At 48.6% G+C, this 19,853-nt stretch overlaps 1 protein-coding gene across 5 annotated transcripts in view; it reads left to right on the top strand.

Moving 5' to 3' along the window:
* Window positions 1–17,816, top strand: part of Hip1 (huntingtin interacting protein 1) — a 129,790-nt gene extending 111,974 nt beyond the window's left edge. For all 5 annotated transcript variants that reach the window (XM_052753980.1, XM_052753979.1, XM_052753983.1 and 2 more), the window contains exons 21-31: window positions 62–169; window positions 249–385; window positions 2,524–2,634; window positions 4,562–4,620; window positions 4,854–4,947; window positions 6,526–6,626; window positions 7,029–7,134; window positions 8,842–8,965; window positions 11,122–11,183; window positions 11,778–11,886; window positions 13,090–17,816. In XM_052753980.1, coding sequence (XP_052609940.1) covers window positions 62–169; window positions 249–385; window positions 2,524–2,634; window positions 4,562–4,620; window positions 4,854–4,947; window positions 6,526–6,626; window positions 7,029–7,134; window positions 8,842–8,965; window positions 11,122–11,183; window positions 11,778–11,886; window positions 13,090–13,142 — 1,064 coding nt within the window. In that variant the 3' untranslated portion in view covers window positions 13,143–17,816. The remainder of the gene's footprint in view (window positions 1–61; window positions 170–248; window positions 386–2,523; window positions 2,635–4,561; window positions 4,621–4,853; window positions 4,948–6,525; window positions 6,627–7,028; window positions 7,135–8,841; window positions 8,966–11,121; window positions 11,184–11,777; window positions 11,887–13,089) is intronic.
* Window positions 17,817–19,853: the final 2,037 nt, after the last annotated feature.

The following is a 19,853-nucleotide window of genomic DNA, read 5'->3' as shown; positions in this document are numbered from 1 at the left end:
GAACCTAAAAAGAAAATGGCGCCATCGATGGGCCTGAGACCTTACTTCCTGCGCCCTGCAGATATCAGTGAGCTCCTGCACTCCGTGACCCTGCTTGCCCACTTGACCAGTGACACCATCATTCAGGGGAGCGCCACCAGCCTCCGGGCCCCACCAGAGCCCGCTGACTGTGAGTATCAGAGTGGAAGGGATACCCATGCAAGCCAGGATGACAGGGCTGTTTAAACACCTGTCTCTTCTGTTTCTAGCTCTGACAGAGGCCTGTAGGCAGTATGGCAGGGAAACCCTGGCCTACCTGTCCTCCCTGGAGGAAGAGGAACCCATGGAGAAAGCTGATGTCACAGCCATGAGGAACTGCCTCAGCAAGATCCAGGCCATTGGCGAGGTATTGTTAGTGATGTGGTTTGCTTTTTGTTGTTGTTTGGTTGTCTGAGACAAAGTCTCTGGTAGCCCAGGCTAGCCTCGAACTTTCTGTGTAGCCAAGGATGACCCTGAACGCCTCTCCTCTTGTCTCTGTCTCCTGGGATTACAGGTCTAGACCATGATACCTCATTTATGTGGTGCTGGGGAATGGAACCCAGGGCTTCATGAGTGGTAGACAAGCACTCTACTAACTGAGCCACTTCCCCAGCCCCGTTTGGTTTTCTGTTTGTCTTTGAGACGGTCTCACATAGACCAGGCTAGCCTAGAACTTGTCATGTATCCAAGAATATCCTGGAACGGCTGATTATCCTGCATCCACCTCCCACGTACTAGGATTGCAGGCACACACCACCATGCCTACACAGAAAGTCATTTTTTAAAAAAAGATTATATTTATTTATTTGTGTGTGTGTGTGTGTGTGTGTGTGTGTGTGTGTGTGTGTGTGTGTGTGCATGTGCACATACATGCCAGTGTGAAGATAACCTGCCAAAAGAGCGCATCAAATGTCCTCTATCACTCTGCCTGTTCCTTTGATGCTGGGTCTCAGAGAGCCCTGAGACCTCTGCTAACCTCAAAGCCAACCACCTCCAGACATCCTCTGCCTCTGCCCCACTCAGAGCTTGGGACGCGGTCATGTGCCAAATACTAAGCTCTTTATGCTGGTGCTGGGATCTGAACCCCAGAACTTGTGATTGTGCAGCAAGCCCTCCGACCCACTGAACCATCTCTCTTACGTATCCACCTGGACTCCAGAAAGAGCTGGGGCTGAGAATCACCGACATCCTTATATTTAGAGACAGGATCTCACCGTGTAACCCAGGCTGCTCACGTATTGACAGGCCCACTGCCTCAGCCTCTCACAGGCTGGGATTGCAGGCTGGTGCCAACACACACACAGCAAGTCCGTCCAGAAGGACTTTTTAGCTGTGTTTAACTCACTGGCCTGCTGACACTGTCAAAGAAGAGGATAAATAGTACAGTTGATGCCCGTGACTACGGAGTTAGGGCCTGTACTAGTCTAGTTTCTTGTTCCTGTTACAAACACCTGCAAAAGCAGCTGAAGGAAAGGTTTGCTTTAGCTCACAGTTTGAGGCTTTGGAGGAGCGGGCATGGTGACAGAGCACGGGGCAGCTGCCCACATCGCATCCACCATCAGGAAGCAGAGGGAGATGGATGCTGGTGCTCAGCTCGATTTCTCCTTTTTATTCATTCCAAACCCCAAGCCCATAGAATGGTACCACTCACATTCAAGTGGGTCTTCCCAACTGAGTTAATCCAATCCAGGAACTCCCTCACAGACATGCTGAGAGGTTGTTTCCATGGCGATTTCAAGTCCTATCAAGTTGACAATCAAGGTTAACTATCCTAGGGCCACAATAACTGTAGCTGAATGGCTCTGTAGGGTTGGGGACTGGTGGCCTCCCAGTTGGACATGGTTGTAAAATGTGCAGAAAAGGGAGGAACATGAGATTCAATGTTGTTTGATTTTATCTTTGGCTCTTTATTCTTTGGGGGACCAGCCATTCAACTCCCAAATAAATACACGGAAACTTATTCTTACTTATAAATGCCTGGTCTTAGCTTGGCTTGTCTCTAGACAGCTTTTCTTAATTATTCCCGTCTACCTTTAGCCTCTGGGCTTCTTACTTTCTTACTCCATTGCTGGTTGTGTAGCTGGGTGGCTGGCCCCTTGAGTCCTCTCCTTCGTTTTTTTCTTGCTCCTTGGTCTTTTCTTCCCAGATTTCTCCTCCTATTTATTCTCTCTGCCTGCCAGCACTGTCTATCCTTTCTCCTGCCTGGCTATTGGCCATTCAGCTCTTTATTAGACCAATCAGGTATTTTAGACAGGCAAAGTAACACAACTTCACAGCATTAAACAAATGCAACACATCTTTGCATCATGTTCCACATCCAAAAGGTTGTAACACATCTTTAACTAAAATTCTACAGCAGTTCCAACATTCACATTATGGAAAGTTCCAGGTGGAGTCTATGACAGACCCTGCCTCCTATGCCTTATAGAAGGTTCCCATGATAGGGCCAAGAGAAAGCAAAGAGAAGACCAAGTGTCTTTTTAACCTCTGTGATACTGCTCACAGGACCTGCTGCCCAGGGGCCTGGACATCAAACAGGAAGAGCTGGGTGACCTTGTGGACAAGGAGATGGCTGCCACTTCAGCTGCCATTGAAGCTGCCACCACCCGGATAGAGGTGAGAGGATTGTGTAGGATTTCCCACAGCAACGTTTCTCTCAGTTCCCTCAAGCAGTGCTGTGCCTCGGGAATGTCTCAGTCAAAACTGCCAAGTGTGATGATGAAAACCTGTGATCTCAGCCCTTGGGAGGTGGGGGCAGGAGGTTCATGAATTCAAGGTCATCTTCAGCTAGGTTGTAAGTTTGAAGCCAGCCTGGGCTGTGTGAGATATTGTCTCAAAAAGAAAAAGGAGAGAAAGAGAAAAGAACACAAAACCAAAGGCCAAGGTCACTGCCTCAATGAGGGGATGAAAATGGAGTCCTTACAAAGAAAGATGAGTTTCTGCCAAGGTAGGATATTTTGGTGTCAGGCCATCTGGGGTTCAGTTTTCAGGCTGCCTGATAATTACGTGACTTATGTGAGTTACGTCACCTGGCTGAGACTTAGATCCTGTTTCTTTTTTTTTTTTAAGATTTATTTATTTATTATGTATACAGTATTCCGCCTGCATGTATGCCTGCAGGCCAGAAGAGGGCGCCAGATCTCAATACAGGTGGTTGTGAGCCATCATGTGGGTGCTGGGAATTGAACTCAGGTCCTCCGGAAGAGCAGTCAGTGCTCTTAACTGCTGAGCTTTCTCTCCAGCCCTAGATCCTGTTTCTATGGGACAGCCAATGATTTAGCTTCATTTCTGTTGCTGTTACAAAGCATCTTAACAAAAAGCAGCTTAGGGGAGAAGGGTCTATTTTTGCTTACAGTTTGAGAGTACTGAGAAGTCACCATGGCAGAAGCTGGAAGCAGCTCATCACATCCCATCCGCAGTCAAGAGCAGAGGGCATTAATGCATACATGTTCTCTTGCTTGCTTGTGCTCAACTTGATCTCTCCACTCTTTTATTTTTTCTGGGGCAGAGGGCAGGGGGAAGGGGGCAGTGGTTTGAGACAGGGTTTCTCTGTGCAGTCTTGGCTGTCCTGGAACTCACCAAAATCCGCCTGCCTCTCCCTCCTGAGTCCTGGGATTAAAGGCATGCCCCACCACTGCCCGGTGATTTCTCTACTCTTAATGAAGTTCAGGATCCCCTGTCTAGGGAATGGTGTTGCCTACAGTGGGCTAGGTCTTCCCACATCTGTTAATTTAATTAAGACATCCCTCCCGCAGACATACCCATAAGCCAACCCAATGTAGACAGTCTCTCATTGAGACTCTCTTGCTGAGTGAGTCTAGGTTGTCAAGTTGACTGTTAGAGCTAGCCATCACTGTCATAATAATAAAATGTCAGAGGTTGCCTGGTAGGTGTTAAAGAACTCAGGAGAAGCTGAATGGGTCCTGTTGGAAAGGTCTCACATGGCTTCTTTGGTGGAAAACTCACTCCCTACTGTGGTGTGAGCACCTGCCTTGTGGATCTGGTAGCAGCTGACCCTGGTGGTCAGGTACCACAGCTCTTGGTGTTTCGTGCACATCAGCCCGAGTGCCAAGGTCGAGACTCTACTGATTAGAGCAGTCAGCTCCAGCTGTCTACTATCTGATAGATGAGAGGTCTGGGGTTTTTCTGACTCACAAGGACAGAGATGAAGCTATCTAGATTCAGCCTTCTGTGCTACCACACCTGGTTGGATCCAGAGTGTATCAAGGTAGTGGTGGTTGATCAGGTTCATGATACATTTAGGAACCATGCTTCTTGGGGTGGGGATGTAGCTTGCCTAGAATCCCCCAATGAGGGGCTGGGAGTGTGGCTCAGTGGTAGAGCACCTGCCTAGAATCCTCCAGTGAGGGGCTGAGGTCCTGGTTTATCAAACAACATGCAGGAAGCCTGGGCTTAATTCTCAGTAATACACATGCACACATGCACGCACACACGCAGGCACACACACACACACACAGAGAGAGAGAGAGAGAGAGAGAGAGAGAGAGAGAGAGAAGAAACTACCCGTGCTTCTTTTTAACAGGAAATACTCAGTAAATCCCGAGCAGGAGACACAGGAGTCAAGTTGGAGGTGAACGAAAGGTCAGTGCGAGCCTTGGGGTCGCAGTAGGTAAGCACGGCCCTTGAAAGCAAGGCCCAGAGTGAAGTGTCACTCACCAGCTTTCCTCCAAGGCCTTTCCCTTAGGCTCCTTCAGCAGTCCCAGCACCTTTCCTGCCCCTCATTGCTACTCAAGGTTTTCCTGGTTTAGGAATGAGAAAGTAAGCTGCCCGCTTTCTTCTTACTGTCCCCGTCAACAACCCTTTCTTTTTCCTAGGATCCTTGGTTCCTGTACCAGCCTGATGCAAGCCATCAAGGTCCTCGTGGTAGCCTCCAAGGACCTCCAGAAGGAGATCGTGGAAAGTGGCAGGGTAAGCAGGGCTCTGGTGTAGGCTCCTTCTCCTTCCCTGTGTGCTGGAATCGGCTTTGCTGTGGCCTCCAACTGGCCTCCCTCACGGGCCGAGCTGCCATTCTCAGGGAAATTTCCCAGTCACTGTGGGAAGTTGAGGGTTCCTAGTAGCTGTCTCCAGGGGGCAATCAGCCAGTTCCTTCTAGCCTCAGGTTCCTGAGGCCACACAGACCTGCTGTGGAAACCCCGCTGCCACCTCGAATCTAGGTCTTCAGGGACAACTGGGGACTTTGGGGAAGTGGGCAGATCCCAGGAATAAGCCTGGTACTATCATCCCTCAGACATGGGAGACAGGTCTCTATAGATTCCCAGACCTGCAGATACTTAACTCTTTTAATAATCCAAATGCTCATAAGGCTGAGGCAGGAGGCTCTCAAGTTTGACCTCAGCATGGGCTACATAACTGGGTCTTTTCCCGAAACTCCCTTTGTGAGTCAAGGATATAACTTGATTGGTCGAGTCCCTGCTTGACATCTATAAAATCATGGATTCCATGGATTCCATCCCAAACGCTTCATAAAACCACACATGGTTTATTCCCAGTATTGGGAGGCAGAGGCAAGCAGATCTCTGTGAGTTCAAGGCCAGCCTGGTCCATACATAGAGACCCTGTCTCAAATCAAAAATGTTATGGGCTGGAAAGATGGCTGAGCACTTCCTGGTCTTCTGAGGGGTCTGAGCTCGGTTCCCAGCATCCACATCAGGTGGTTCACGACTGCCTGTAGCTCCTGCTCCAGGGCATCAGATGCCTCTGGCATCACTGGGCACCTGCATTTTCTTAACACAAACACAATTAAAAGTTAAAAATAAATCTCTTAAAAGCTGGGGATTTACTTTAATTCATTACCTCCAAGACCTTAGGGATGTTATTTTGCCTTATTGCATCTTAGTTTTCTTATACCTAAAGTGAGAATAAAGGCACTTAGCACTTGGTAGGCAGGCATTCTATAAAATTAGCCATTAATAGCTGGGTAGTGGGCCAACAAGATGGCTCAGCAGGTAGAGGAGCTTGCCACCATGCCTAACAACATGAGTTCAAGCTCCAGGTCATACATGGGAGGAAGACAGAGCCAATGCCTACAGACTTTCCTCTGACCAAGCTTTCCCTTTGCACCATGGCATGGACATGTCCCACCCACATGCACACGCAAAATACATAAGTAAATGTAATTTAAAAGAAAAAAAACCTGGGTATGGTGGTACATGCCTATAATCCTAGCACTTGGGAGGTTGAAGCAGGAGGACCAAGAACTGGAGGGTAGCTTAGGTCATGTAGTAAAGCCTGTCTAAAAACAACCCGGGCTGGAGAGGTGGCCTGTTGGTTAACCTGTTGCCCTTGCAAAGGACCAAGATTCAATTCCCAGCACCCAACATGGCAGCTCACAATCATCTGTAACTCCAGATCCAAGGGATTTGACCCCCTCTTCTGACCTCTGCACACATGTGCATGTACATGCAGACAAAAACCCTCATGCGTGAAATCTGCTTAAAGATTAAAATAAAAACAACTAACCAAGCTGTTCTGTTTTTGCTTCCCTAGGGTACTGCATCCCCTAAGGAATTTTATGCCAAGAACTCTCGGTGGACAGAAGGGCTTATATCTGCCTCCAAAGCTGTTGGTTGGGGAGCTACCGTCATGGTGTAAGTGTCTGGCTCCAAGGCTTCCCACATCCCCTTCCTCATTCCATTGATCACAGGGTCTCAAAAAAATTTTTATTTTTTTATAAATAAGGTAAACTATACCTGAGGAAAGATATCTGAGGTGGCTCTCTGGCTTCCACATGCTCTCTCTCTCTCTCTCTCACACACACACACACACACACACACACACACCCCTATGCATACATACACAAATAAATACAAAAAGTAGTGACTGGTACTGGAAGTTTGAAAGGGTCCTGGGGTCTCCCAGGACAGCAAAGGGGTAGGGCAAGCAGGCTGCCTTTCCTGCCTGGCCAGGGACTTAGGGGTTGGCTGGAAGTGGGATCATGATGGTTTCTGTTCTCTGCAACCTCCTCCTTCGTGTCTCTCCTGGGTTCTCAGGGATGCTGCTGACCTTGTGGTCCAAGGCAAGGGGAAGTTTGAGGAACTGATGGTGTGTTCGCACGAGATCGCTGCTAGCACAGCCCAGCTTGTGGCTGCATCCAAGGTAGGACCAGCTGGTGCTGGAGGCTCCAGCATACTGTGAGGCTAGCTGGGCCAGAGAGTCTCAGAAGAAAAACTTTAAACAGGGGCCAGCGAGATGGCACAGTTAGGAAAAGGCACTTGCCGCTAAAGCTGATGATGTGAGTTCGATCCCTGGGCCCTCCATGGTGGAATGAGAGAAATGACTCTCACAAGCTGTTCTCTGACTTCCATATGCACACCATGGCATGCACACCTACACATAAATACTACATAAATAAAAATAAAAACAAGTAAAACGGGCTGAGGAAGCTGGGCAGTCATGGCTCACACTTTTAATCCCAGTACTCAGGGGGCAGAGACAGGCTGATCTCTGTGAGTTCAAGGCCAGCCTGATCTACAGAGCAAGTTCTAGGACAGGCTCCAAAGCTACAGAGAAACCATATCTTGAAAAACCAAAAAGGAAAAAAAAAAAAGGGTGGCAGATAGTTTATTAGCAAAGCACTTGCCCCAGATTTACTGGTAAGAGGCAAGGGCCATAGCTCAATGGTAGAGCACCTTCCTAGAATCCCCCAGTGAGGGGCTGGGGTGTGGCTCAGTGGTAGAGCACCTGCCTAGAATCCCCCAGTGAGGGGCTGGGGTGTGGCTCAGTGGTGAGAACCTGCCTAGAATCCCCCAGTGAGGGGCTGGGGTGTGGCTCAGTGGTAGAACACCTGCCTAGAATCCCCCAGTGAGGGGCTGGTGTGTGGCTCAGTGGTAGAGCACCTGCTTAGAATCCCCCAGTGAGGACCTGAGGTGTGGATCAGTGGTAAAACGCACTACCCTGGGTTCCATTCCTAGTATCCAAAATCAAAACAGTATCTGTTCACTGGGTATGGTATCTAGGCACACACCTTTGATCCCTGTACTCATGAAGCAAAAGCAGGTGGACTTCTTGCGTTCGAAGCCAGCCTGATCTCCATAGTGAGCTCCAGGCCAGTCAAGGCTCCAGAGTGAGGGAGACCCTGTCTTAAAAACCAAAAGTATCGGGCTGGAGAGATGGCTCAGAGGTTAAGAGCACTGACTGCTCTTCTAGAGGTCCTGAGTTCAATTCCCAGCAACCACATGGTGGCTCACAACCATCTGCAATGAGATCTGGTGCCCTCTTCTGGCCTGCAGGGATACAGGCAGACAGAACATTGTATACATTAATAAATAAATAAATCTTTAAAAAAAAAAAAAAAAAAAAAAAAAAAAAAAAAAAAAAAAAAAAAAAAAAACCAAAAGTATTTGGTGATGAAATTGCTGAGCACAGACTACAAGTCACCTGACTTGGCCTTTAAAGTCCATGTAACCAATGTCTGCTCCTCCTTTGTCTCTGAACTTGAACCACTGGCCCATTTAACCCTCATGCAAAGCTGTTGACCAAGGTCTCCTCACCAGGGAAACAGAACTTCAGTGGTGAATGGTCTTTATTCCACCCTTTCTTAGCGTCCCAGGTTTTCCCGCACCCGGAAGAGTTCATGCAGATAACTGTCCAAGCTAGAGTGTAGTGTAGGTAACCCAACCTATATGCCAGGGATGACTTTCTATTCTCGACATGTCAGGGACTGGTCCCACAGGAAACAAATGATTTTGAGAGGTTGACTGGTAACAACGGTCGGTGTTTGCTGGGCACCACCAGGCCAGCTGTTTGGTCCCGTCCTCGATGCTTCTGATGTCGCCTGAACGAAAATGTCCTTTGTCCCGGCAGGTGAAAGCTAACAAGGGCAGCCTCAATCTGACGCAGCTGCAGCAGGCCTCTCGGGGAGTGAACCAGGCCACGGCTGCTGTGGTGGCCTCAACCATTTCCGGCAAATCTCAAATTGAGGAGACAGGTAGCCTTTCAGCCACTCCGAATCTCTTTCCCCATGATCTCAATTTAGTAATTTAGTTCTGTTTTGTTTTGTTTTTTCCTTCTTCTTCTTCTTCTTTCTTCTTCTTCTTCTTCTTCTTCTTCTTCTTCTTCTTCTTCTTCTTCTTCTTCTTCTTCTTCTTCTTCTTCTTCTTCTTCTTCTTCTCCTTCTTCTTCTTCTTCATGTGTGGTGTAGGTGTAGGTATGTATACAAGTGTTTACTAATGTGTGTGGGGCCAGAGTTTGGGTCTCTTCCATTGTTGATTCTCCCTCATAACATTCTCTCTGTTTCTGTCTCTCTCTCTGAGATAGGATCTCACTGTGTAGTCCTGGCCTTAAACTCATAGAGATCCACCTCCATCTGCCTCTGAGTGCATGGATTAAAGGCATGCACCACCTCACCCAGCTCTTCCTAGACACACTCTAAGGAAGGATGTAGGTGGCTAGGGATGTAGCTCAGTCACTAGAATGCTTCCCTGGCATGTGTGAAGCCAGACTTGGTCTTTTTACATCCGTGCTAATCTCCTAAAGCAGAACATCACATAAGCATGATTTGTTGGTTTGGTTTTTTGTTTTGTTTTGTTTTTTCGAGACAAGGTTTCTCTGTGTAGCTTTGCACCTTTCCTGGAACTCACAGAGATCCACCTGCCTCTGCCTCCCAAGTGCTGGGATTAAAGGCGTGCACCACCACTGCCCAGCTTGATTTGTTATTGTTTTTGTTTGGGGGGGGGGGTTGTTTGTTTTTTGTTTTTTTTTTTTTGAGACAGGGTCTCAATATATAGTCCTGGCTGTCATGTAACTCACTCTAGACCAGACCAGGATGGCTTTGAACTCACAGAGATCTTCCTGCCTCTATCTCCCTAGTGTTCAGATTAAATGCATGAGCCACCGCCACCTTGCTAGAAGGGTAGGCTATTAAGTAGATTTTTGCCTGCTGCTACTTCCCTGATGTCAGAGAAAAGTCACTAGAAGTCACTAGAAGTTATCCCTAGAGAATCAGACCCTGGTTACCCATGAATTAGTTAATTTTCTCATTATTGTGGGCAGACCAAAGACCCTGATAAAAGCAACCAGAGAGAGAGAGAGAGAGAGAGAGAGAGAGAGAGAAAAGGTAAGGATTTGGGCTGGTAGATGGCTCAGAAGTGACTTCTGCCAAGTCTGAAGATGCCCGGGACCCACATGGTGGAAGAAGAGAACTGACTCTCTATGGCTTCCACTCTCACAGCACGGCACACGCATGTGTGTGCACACACTAATAAATGTGTTAAAAAGTAAGCATTAAAATTAAAGAAGGTAGTGTTTATTTTGGTTCCCAGTTTGAGGGTACAGTCCATGGTGGTGGGAAGGCAGGGAAGCAGGAGCGTGGGGCGGCTGGTCACGTGGCATCCACAGTCAGGAAGCAGAGGCAGGTGAATGCTAGTGCCCAGCTCTCTTTTTTTGGTTGTCTGTCTGTCACTCTTGAGATGAGGTCTCACTGTGTACCTCTGGCTGGCCTGGAACTCAATCTGTAGACCAGGCTGTCCTCGAACTCACAGAGATCCTCCTGCCTCAGCCTCCCGAGTGCTGGGATTAAAGGCGACCACACCGAGTTTCCACTTTCTCCGTTTAATTCAGTCCAGAACCCCACACATGGATTACTGCTGCCCACATCTAGGGTAGGTTTTCCCCCTTCAATTAACCTAGTCTAGAGACATTCCCACACGCCCCAGGGTCTGTGTGTCCATGGTGATTCTCCATCCCATCCAGGGACTGGTGATGTCCCACTGGGAAAGAGAGCTTGTCACCAAGGCTGACAACCTGGTTCAATCTCCTGGACCCACATGGTCAATGCACCCTCACACACATGAACATACATGCCGTGCTCCTGTATACACGCTAACTAACACACAAAGAAAGGCGTACATCTAGGGACCTACCAGCCAGGCCCAACCTTCTAAACATTCCACAGTCTCCCCAAAATAGCACCAACAGCTAGGGAAAAGTGCTCCCAACATGAGCCTGTGAGGACAGTTCAGCTTGGAACCATTATGGTGGCCGTGGGCAGGCCAAGCAGTGCAGTGGAGAATTGCCATCGTCCTCGTGGTCACGTGACAGCTGGGGACATTATTTGACTGGCTCTTCCTGTATCCATCCTTGCAGACAGTATGGACTTCTCAAGCATGACACTGACCCAAATCAAGCGCCAGGAGATGGATTCTCAGGTAAGAAAACCATGGCCACGACCAAGGTCGGGTTGGCTCCGTTCCCTGCACGTCGACCCCAAGTATCATTTCCCTGGGGAGAATACAGAGAGGAAGAGAGTAACTTAGGGGAAATGAAGTTAGGTATGGGCATGCATGCAATAATCCTGGCACTTGAGGGGCTGAGGCAAGAGGGTCGTCATGGGTTTGAGGCCAGTGTGGGCTACATAGCAAGATCATTGAAAAACAAACAAATAACAACAACAACAACAAAGCCAGAGGTGGCTCAGTAGTTAAGAGCATTAGCTCACAACAACCTATGACTCCAGTTCTAGGAGGTCCAACACCTTCTGGCCTCTGTGGGCATCTGCACTCAGTTGCAAATGCCGCCCCCCCCCCCACCATGTGCATACAAAATTAAAAATGGAAAAAAAAATAAAGAGGAGAAAAGGCTAGCCATTGTGTTGTACACCCGCAGTCCTGGCACTAGGGAGGTGACGGAATAAGAGTTCAAGGCCAGTCTGTGTTCCGTGGGTCCCTGTCTTGGGGCTGCGTTTTAACTTTTAACTAAGTTAAACCAAGGCCAGACCCCCCTCTCACACCCTTTTCCCACAGGTTAGGGTGCTAGAGCTGGAAAATGACCTGCAGAAGGAGCGTCAAAAACTAGGAGAGCTTCGGAAGAAACACTACGAGCTGGCTGGGGTTGCCGAGGGCTGGGAGGAAGGTGAGCGCGCCTCGGGTACGCGCCTCGGGTACTTACTGCGGGTGCCGTAGAAGGGACAGGCTTTCAGAATGGGTCCCTCTGGCCTGTCACTTCCTCCCCCTTTTCATTCCTAAATAACCTTTCAGCCTAAAGATAGGCACATCGTAGAGAATTAAAAAGCGTCTGTTACAGCCCTTCCAAGCTCCAGCAGTAACCTGGGTGGTGCACAGTTGGAAACCTAACACTTGGGAGACAGAGGCAAGAAGACTGGGGATTTCGGCTACGTAGCCAAAAGCAAACAAACAAAAAAAACCTGACTATTATAAAAACCTCCACGTTGGCCAGTGGACTTGTGTCCTAGTCACTACAGTGCCCTCTCTGGTTACTAGCCTTGTCATTGTTTTGTTTTTAAAGAGTTATTTTTTGGGGCCGGAGAAATGGCTCAGCGGTTAAGAGCACTGGCTACTCTTCCAGAGGACTCAGGTTCAATTCCCAGCACCCACATGGCAGCTCACAACTGTCTGTAGCTCCACTTCTAGGGAATCTGACCCTCTCACACCAATGCACATAAAATAAAGTTAAATAAATTATTTTTTTTAAAAAAGAGTTATTTTTATTTTCTAGGTATAGAGACAGTTGTGAGCTGTCATGTGTGTTCTGGGGTTCGAAGTTGAGTCCTCTGGAAGAACAGCCAGTGCCGTTAACACTGAACCACCACCACCACCACCACCCTGGATGGGGACACACACACACACACACACACACACAGCCTTGCTAGCAAAACTGCAGTAGATGAACAGTGGTCAGTGGAGAGCTGGCAGGCAAGGCACACTAATTCTGAGGTTCTGACTATAGAGCCAGCAAAGCACCATGATGTGGAGCCAGGAAGATGGTTTGGTAGGTAAAAATGCGAAGCTTCATGACCTGGGTTCACTTCCTGGAACCCACAGTAGAATAGAACCAATTCCCGGAAAATCTGTTCTCTGATTTCCACACTCTGAATCTGGCATGTGTGCACCTGCACTCATATACATCACACATGCACATGCACACACACGCATGTGCACACACACGCAATAATAAATTTTTTAAAGGGTTCTTTAAAGTATGGCAGTCGTGAGCTTGAGTCTCACATGGCGACAGTTTCTCATGAAGAGTTCATGTATGCGTGAGGTTCCGTGTGAAATGTTTTTTTTTGTTGTTGTTGTTGTTTTGTGTTTTTAGGGACAGAAGCTTCGCCTCCTACTGTTCAAGAAGCAATACCGGAGAAAGAGTAGAGCCCAGCCAGCGCCCCACACGTCAGAATGTCAATCCTTGTTATCCTTCTGTTTGTGACGCTCCCCGTCATGACACACCGGGTCCTTGCAGACCTCTCCATTCACAAACGCTGAAGCCCATCCGTCGAGTCTCCTCAGGACACCACCTCTGTCTGAATGCATGATGAGTTCTCCCCTTACGTCCCTGACGTTCAGGCAGGCCAGCGTTGGCCATGAGCAAGCTCAGGTCCACAGAAAAACAGCGACATGGCCAACCTGTCTTGCCTCATATCCACCTCCTCGCCAGTCATGTCCTTAGAGAGGCTTCTTGTCCTTGGGAGCTTGGAGAGGGGACATCTGACACCTGTTCTTCCCCCCTCCCCACCTCCTCAGTCTTCTGCATTTTGTCTTTTGCGCAAACTTGTGAGCATCTGAACTCCACTGGATTCCAAACCAGACCTCCGTTTGAATCCACAGTTAATGGCCCCCCTTCACACTACACTTTTGGCAGTCTGATGGATCCCCTCCTGCTTATTATTAGGTGGTCGTTTGGGTCTTTTGGTTTTATATCTTGAAAGTTTCACATAGCCAACTTTCCCAAAATGGGTTCCCCTCCCCACTCCCACCCTGAGCTCTGAGCCTTCTGGGCGGAGGTCCCCACACACACCATGGTGCGGCTCAGGCTACGCCTTGGTGCTCCAGATCAGCTCTTCCATCAGCCAAGGCCACTCCCCAGGGTGACAGCTCTCCTCTGAAGCCTAAAGCAGAGCTAGTGCCTTTACTTTTTGACCCTGGGTGCCATCCCAAGGCCTCTGTCCACCTTCACAAGCCAGTTTAAAAAAAAATGGTGCCAGGGACCCAGCTCTTCTGGGGACATTTTTCTTAGGAGCTCATGTGAGCAGGTTCACCACCCCATCACGTGCTGGAATGGAGCTGGTGTGAACAGCAACACTACATCCCCAGAGCGAACTTCCTGTGCCATGTCATGTGGGCCACCTTCCACCAAACCCAGGCAAGGTCCTAAGAGGGACAAATACAAAGGAGCTGGAAGTGGTTCCTTTTCCAGCTGCCTGCTTCTGCATCCTCCTGAACCCGAAAAAGATGGTTCCGTGTGCTACTTACTCAACAGACCCACTTGCTCCCATCGGGAAGAGAACTCGGCTTGGGGGTAGGACTCTTCATATTTATTACTAACAATCTTCCTGCGACACCTGCCCCAGAGATGCTTGGAGCAATCAGGACTGAGGGTGGCCGACTAGGCTTGCCCTCCGCCCGCAGTCTCCACAGACCGCAGACAAGACTGAAGAGCCATCCCTGAGCATTTCTGGGCCCGGATTCCAAAGCAGGCAGGTTCTTCGAAGCATCGAGGAGCAGGAAAAAGGAGGAAGGGGACCACCCCTGGCTATGTCTCCCACTCCGCCACTACCCACTCTTGCTCCCATGAAGACAGGGTGGGGACTGAAGGCATCCCACTTAGATACAAGCAGCCGGACAGCACTTTGCCACTCTCAAATGGACCACTGAGTTAAGTGACCTTCTGATCTGTAGGATGGGGCAGGGAGATGGCGTCTTCCTCCCTCCGGTATCTGTGACTCTTAGGTGGCAGCCAGCAGGCAATTCCTTGAGCCTGTCCCCAATGGGACGTGGCTCAGCTTTGCTGGGTAATGGGTTGTGAGGCTAATTAATGTTTGATCACTGTGAATCAACCCCCTTCTTCCTGCTCCACCCACCCTGACTCTTTCCCCTGAGTATTTTCTAAGCCGGCACTCCAAAAACTCACAGCATCCCATAAGTCTGCTGAGACACATGACCTCCACATTGGGCTAAAGGAGTTACCTACAGTAGAAACGGCCTATTCTAGTGCCGGAAGAATGTTTCTCTGCTTAGCATTTCTTCTTGAGTCCAAGGGACCAGAACAAGCAAGGTGTGTGGCATTGTTGGCCCATTTGTGCCAATCAAGCCAATCCATGTGCTCACCGTGGGTCAGCTTTTCCAAAGGAAGAGGTTAACATAGTCAGTCCTTGCTTCTAAGGTCAGAGCGTTCACACTTGTGTGTCCCAGCAAGAGGAAATCAAACCACAGAGATAGAGCAGGGTTGTCTGAATAACACACCTGTCTGAAAAGCCAGTCATTTGTAAAACCCTAATAATTAATCTCTTCCTGAGTAGCAAAACAATGAAGAGCCCCAGCTCGAGGGGAGTCAACAGCACAAGTGTCCTGCCTGCTCAGTGTTGGAGGATCAGAACTTTTTAATGGAACTCAAGTCAGCAGCTGCCTCTCTCTAGCCAGGCTTGGCAGTGCATACCTGTAATCTTGGCTTTCAGGAGACTGAGGCAGGAAGATCCTGAATTTAAGGACAGCCTGGGCTACATACTGAGACCTTGTCTCAAAAAAAAAATTTTTTTTTTAAATAATTAGATTATATATGTGTGTGTGTATAAATTATATATAACTGGGTGTTTTTTCTGGGGGGAGACACGGTCTTATTATATAACCCTGGCTGGCCTCAAACTAGCTATGACACCTCATTGTCCTTGAATTCACAGGGATTCCCTTCTCTTTGCCTCTCAAGTGCTGGGGTTAAAGGTGTGAGCCATCTCACTCAGCCTAGACCACAATTTGTTGGCTCTGCTGCTACCTAAACAGGAGTCTTTAATTCAGTGGCTGGACAAACCAAACCCTGAAAATTCTTACAGCTCAAAAGGAACTTCACAGCTTTTTCAAGCATTCCTGGGGCTCCTTAGACTAAAGTCTGCTGCATGAGTGTAGACAGATCCTCAAGGCAGGGAACTGGGGGTCCGGAGAGATAGCTCAGCGGTTAAGAGCACTTCCTTCTCTTCCCGAAGACCCAGGTTCTGTTCCCAGCACCCACATCATGTGGCTCATAACCATCATTAACTCCAGCTCCAAGGGATCCGATGCTCTCTACCGGTGACGTGAACTCATGTGGATGCACGCACGCCCATTTGAGTACAAATAACTCAAAAAATATTTTTTCAAGACAGAAAATTGACAAAATAATGGCTTGGGGGGGGGGTGAAAAGGAAGCTCAAATCTAGCTGTCTTTCATTTTTAACTGGTTGCACTTTTCTAGTGCCTAGAGATTAAGGATATGTATGTGGGGTTCATATCTGAGCAAGGAATTGAAATGACTATAACGGGCTTGACAGTGCATGCCTGCAATCCCAGCACTTGGGACTCAGGCAGGAGGATCACGAGTTCAGGTCTAGCCTGGGCTATATACTGAGACCTTATCTCAGAAAAACCAAAAATAAATTAGACTAGAGCTTAAATGGCTTGTTGACTGTACTGCCCACAGCATTATTCATAGAATTCCACCTACATACGAGCCCTTAACCCAGGAGTTAGGAGAGCCAAACACCTCCAGGACATCCTGTCTCAGAATAGGTGTGGCTGATGGGTCAGACACCAGGCTTTATCCCAGGTAACTTGAGGTCACATGCACTTGTCATTCTGGCCACATTTGTCTGCTATGACCTCTCATCTTAAGAGTTCTCATCTTGTGTCTGGGGAAAGCTTTTGCTTCTTGGTCAGTGGCTTGGTTGTAGAAGGATTTCCAGCACCATTTAACCCTAATTGTGGGAGTGGAGGTGGGGAGCTTGAGACTAGATTTCTCTGTGCAGCCTTGGCTGTCCTGGAACTCACTCTGTAGCCCAGGCTGGCCTCGAACTCACAGAGATCCGCCTTCCTCTGCCTCCTGAGGGCTGGGATTAAAGGCGAGCGCTTAACACTAATTTTTAATGGCTGGCAAATGTGCTACTCTCTATTGCCTTTCCATCTCAGGCAACCTTGCTACAAAAGCCAGCCTTTGGATCCAACACCGACCTGCCCATCCGAGTGGCCCTGCCGTCTCTCTGCCATCGTGGACCATCCTCCCACCAGAGTGAGCTTTGCCCGCTCTTCTTGTTGGAGTCTCCGCATTGACCCTCCAACAAGAGCAGCGTTGCCCTCTCTCTGCCATCTTGGGTCCTCCCTATTTGCCTTGGAAACAGAGTGGCTTTGCCCTCTCTCCACCTCTCGAGTCCTCGGAGACCACACTGATTGGCAACCATCACTGCAGCACTTGGCAGCCGTCCACACCGACCCAGAACAGCGATTTGCCGCCCCTGTCACACGGGTCCCTGCCCAAACAGGGAACCGGCAAACACAGTGGTGGAGTGCCTCCTCCCGGGGAGCCAAAGCCAGAGACGGCTGGTTAGATGTGACTGGATCCAGTTCTGAGCATGTAGACCCTTCCAGACGTGTTTGTCAGGTGACCCTCAACTACCTCAGGTTTGAAGACCCTAAGTTAAACTGATTAGCGGTCCAGGGACAAACCGAGGGATCCCGTTAAATATTGGAGAAGACGACCTAAGCGTCCCAAGCTTGTAACAGACTCCGAACTTGGCGGGGATGGGGTGGGTTTTGGTTTGTTTATGCCCCACCTTCTGTTTTTAACCTTTTCCACAGTTTGCCATTAGAATCGTCCCTATCAGTGAATTTCACTTTTCACTTCGTGCCTACCTTCCCAGGGCAGGTGGCCACAGGCTCTTGTCTCCTCCCAATAGTACTTTTATTATGGAATGAAGACCTTTCTTTGTATAATGCATTGCATCTGTGTTTTCAATTTTTCCAATAAATCTGTCAGCCTGGCCGTGGAGAACAGTGAAGACGGGGTCAACAGAGTGGCCCTGAGGATTGGACTCCTGTATCTTTGTTTCCATGTTCTGAGATCCATGGGATTCACATAGCAGTTCACAACCACCTTAACTCTAGTCCTAGGGTATCCAACACCATCTTTGACCTCCTCGGGCTCCTACACATATGTACTACACATACATGTACTCAGGCACGCATACACACACACAAGATACATAAACAAATCTTTGTTTTTCCGGACAGGGTTTCTCTTTGTAGCCTTGGTTGCTCTGGAACTGACTTTGTAAACCAGGTTGGCCTTGAACTTGGAGATTCTCCTGCCTCTGCCTTCTGGGTGTCAGGACTAAAGGCGTGCACCACCATACCCAGCATGCTTTCTTTTTAATTAAAAAAAAAGGTATTTTTTAAATACAAAAAGCTGGAGAGCTGGCTCAGTACTTAAGAATACTTGCTGCTCTTCCAGCGGACCTGGGTGCAGTTCCCAGCACCCATATCAGATAGCTCACAACTGCCTTTAAGTACAGCTCCAGGAGATTCTACAATCTTCTAGTTTCTGCAGCTACCTGCATGCACCTGGTGTATGCACAGAAAAGCAGATACACAAATTTTAAAATGACAATCAGTTAAACATTGTTTTGTGTCTTAAGTGTTTCTATTGCTGTGAAGAGACACCATGACCACAGCAACTCTTATCAAGGAGAACATTTAATTGGGGCTGGCTTACAGTTCAGAGGTTTAGTCCATTATCATGGCAGGAGGCATGGCGGCATGTAAGCAGACATGGTGCTGGAGAAGTTCTACATCTGGATCTCCAGGCAGCAGAAAGCATGATCAGGCTTGACTTTCTGAGACCTCAAAGCCCACCCCGAGTGGCACACTTCCTAATAGTGCCATTCCCCATGGGTCTATGGGAGGCCATTTTTATTCAAACCACCACAGTTTGTAAACTGGGGGCTGTAGCTCAATGATAGAGTGCTTGCCTACCAAGCTATGGGGTCTGCAGCATTCACGGCAAAGGATAGGGGTGGTGAGGAAGGAGGGCTGAAGTCCTGTGCACCTGTCATCCTAGCATCGGAAACAGGCAGGAGGATTACACATTTGAGACAGTTTGGACGACATAGTGGAGCTCTGCTTCAAGGTCTTAGAACAGGATGGAGCATGGTTGAAAGAATGCTCACCGAGCATGCTCAAAGCCGCAGGCTTCCCGGTATTGCATAAAACTAGGCAGGTAGCATATGGCTGCAACCCCAGCCTTTAGGAAGTAGAGGCAGGAAGATCAGAAGTTCAAGGGCATCTTTGGCTACATAGGGAGTTCAAGGCCAGCCTCGGCTCCATGAAACTGTTTCAAAACCCACTTAAAAAAAAAAAAAAACATTGCTTTGTACTTATTAAAATCAGAGGAGGGCTGGAGAGATGGTTCAGTAGTGAGGAGCACTGGCTGCTCTTCCAGAGGACCTGAGTTCAATTCCCAGCCCCGCCCCCCCATGGTGGCTCACAACCATCTGTAATGAGATCTGGTGCCCTCTCCTGACCTGCAGGTGTACATGCAGGCAGAACACTGTATACATAGTAAATAAATCTTTTTTAAAAAACTCCTAATGGCCAGACGGTGGTGGCGCATGCCTTTAATCCCAGCGCTCTGGAGGCAGAGCCAGGCGGATCTCTGTGAGTTCGAGGCCAGCCTGTTCTACAGAGCGAGATCCAGGACAGGCACCAAAACTACACAGAGACCTGTCTCGGGAGAAAAAAAAATTCCTAAGAGGAACGGATGATCCAGCCAGTCGGTCTGGAAAAGCTGATGTCCAAGGATTCAGCAGCAGCAAGAGACACACTCGCTGGGGAAGATGGAGAGGTACTCTCTGGCTGGCTTCTTCCTCCTTTTACTCCCTTTCATTGGCCCTTCAGCCAGGCTGAAGGGTAGGAAAGGGGTGGGGAAAGGGCAGCAATGAGAACGGAGATGGAATAAGAGAAGGGGACTTTAGAGGCAGGGAACGAGAAGAAAATAAGAGTAAAGAAAAACTACTCACAAGACTCAAACCACGTGCATCGCCTTTTCCCGCTTTCAGTCAAAAG

The sequence above is a fragment of the Peromyscus californicus genome, unplaced genomic scaffold (assembly GCF_007827085.1).
Source record: "Peromyscus californicus insignis strain IS unplaced genomic scaffold, ASM782708v3 Scaffold_2__1_contigs__length_46816999, whole genome shotgun sequence".
Lineage (NCBI taxonomy): Eukaryota > Metazoa > Chordata > Mammalia > Rodentia > Cricetidae > Peromyscus > Peromyscus californicus.
The sequence above is the reverse complement of the archived record's forward strand: the minus strand, read 5'-3'. Positions and strand labels throughout refer to the sequence as shown.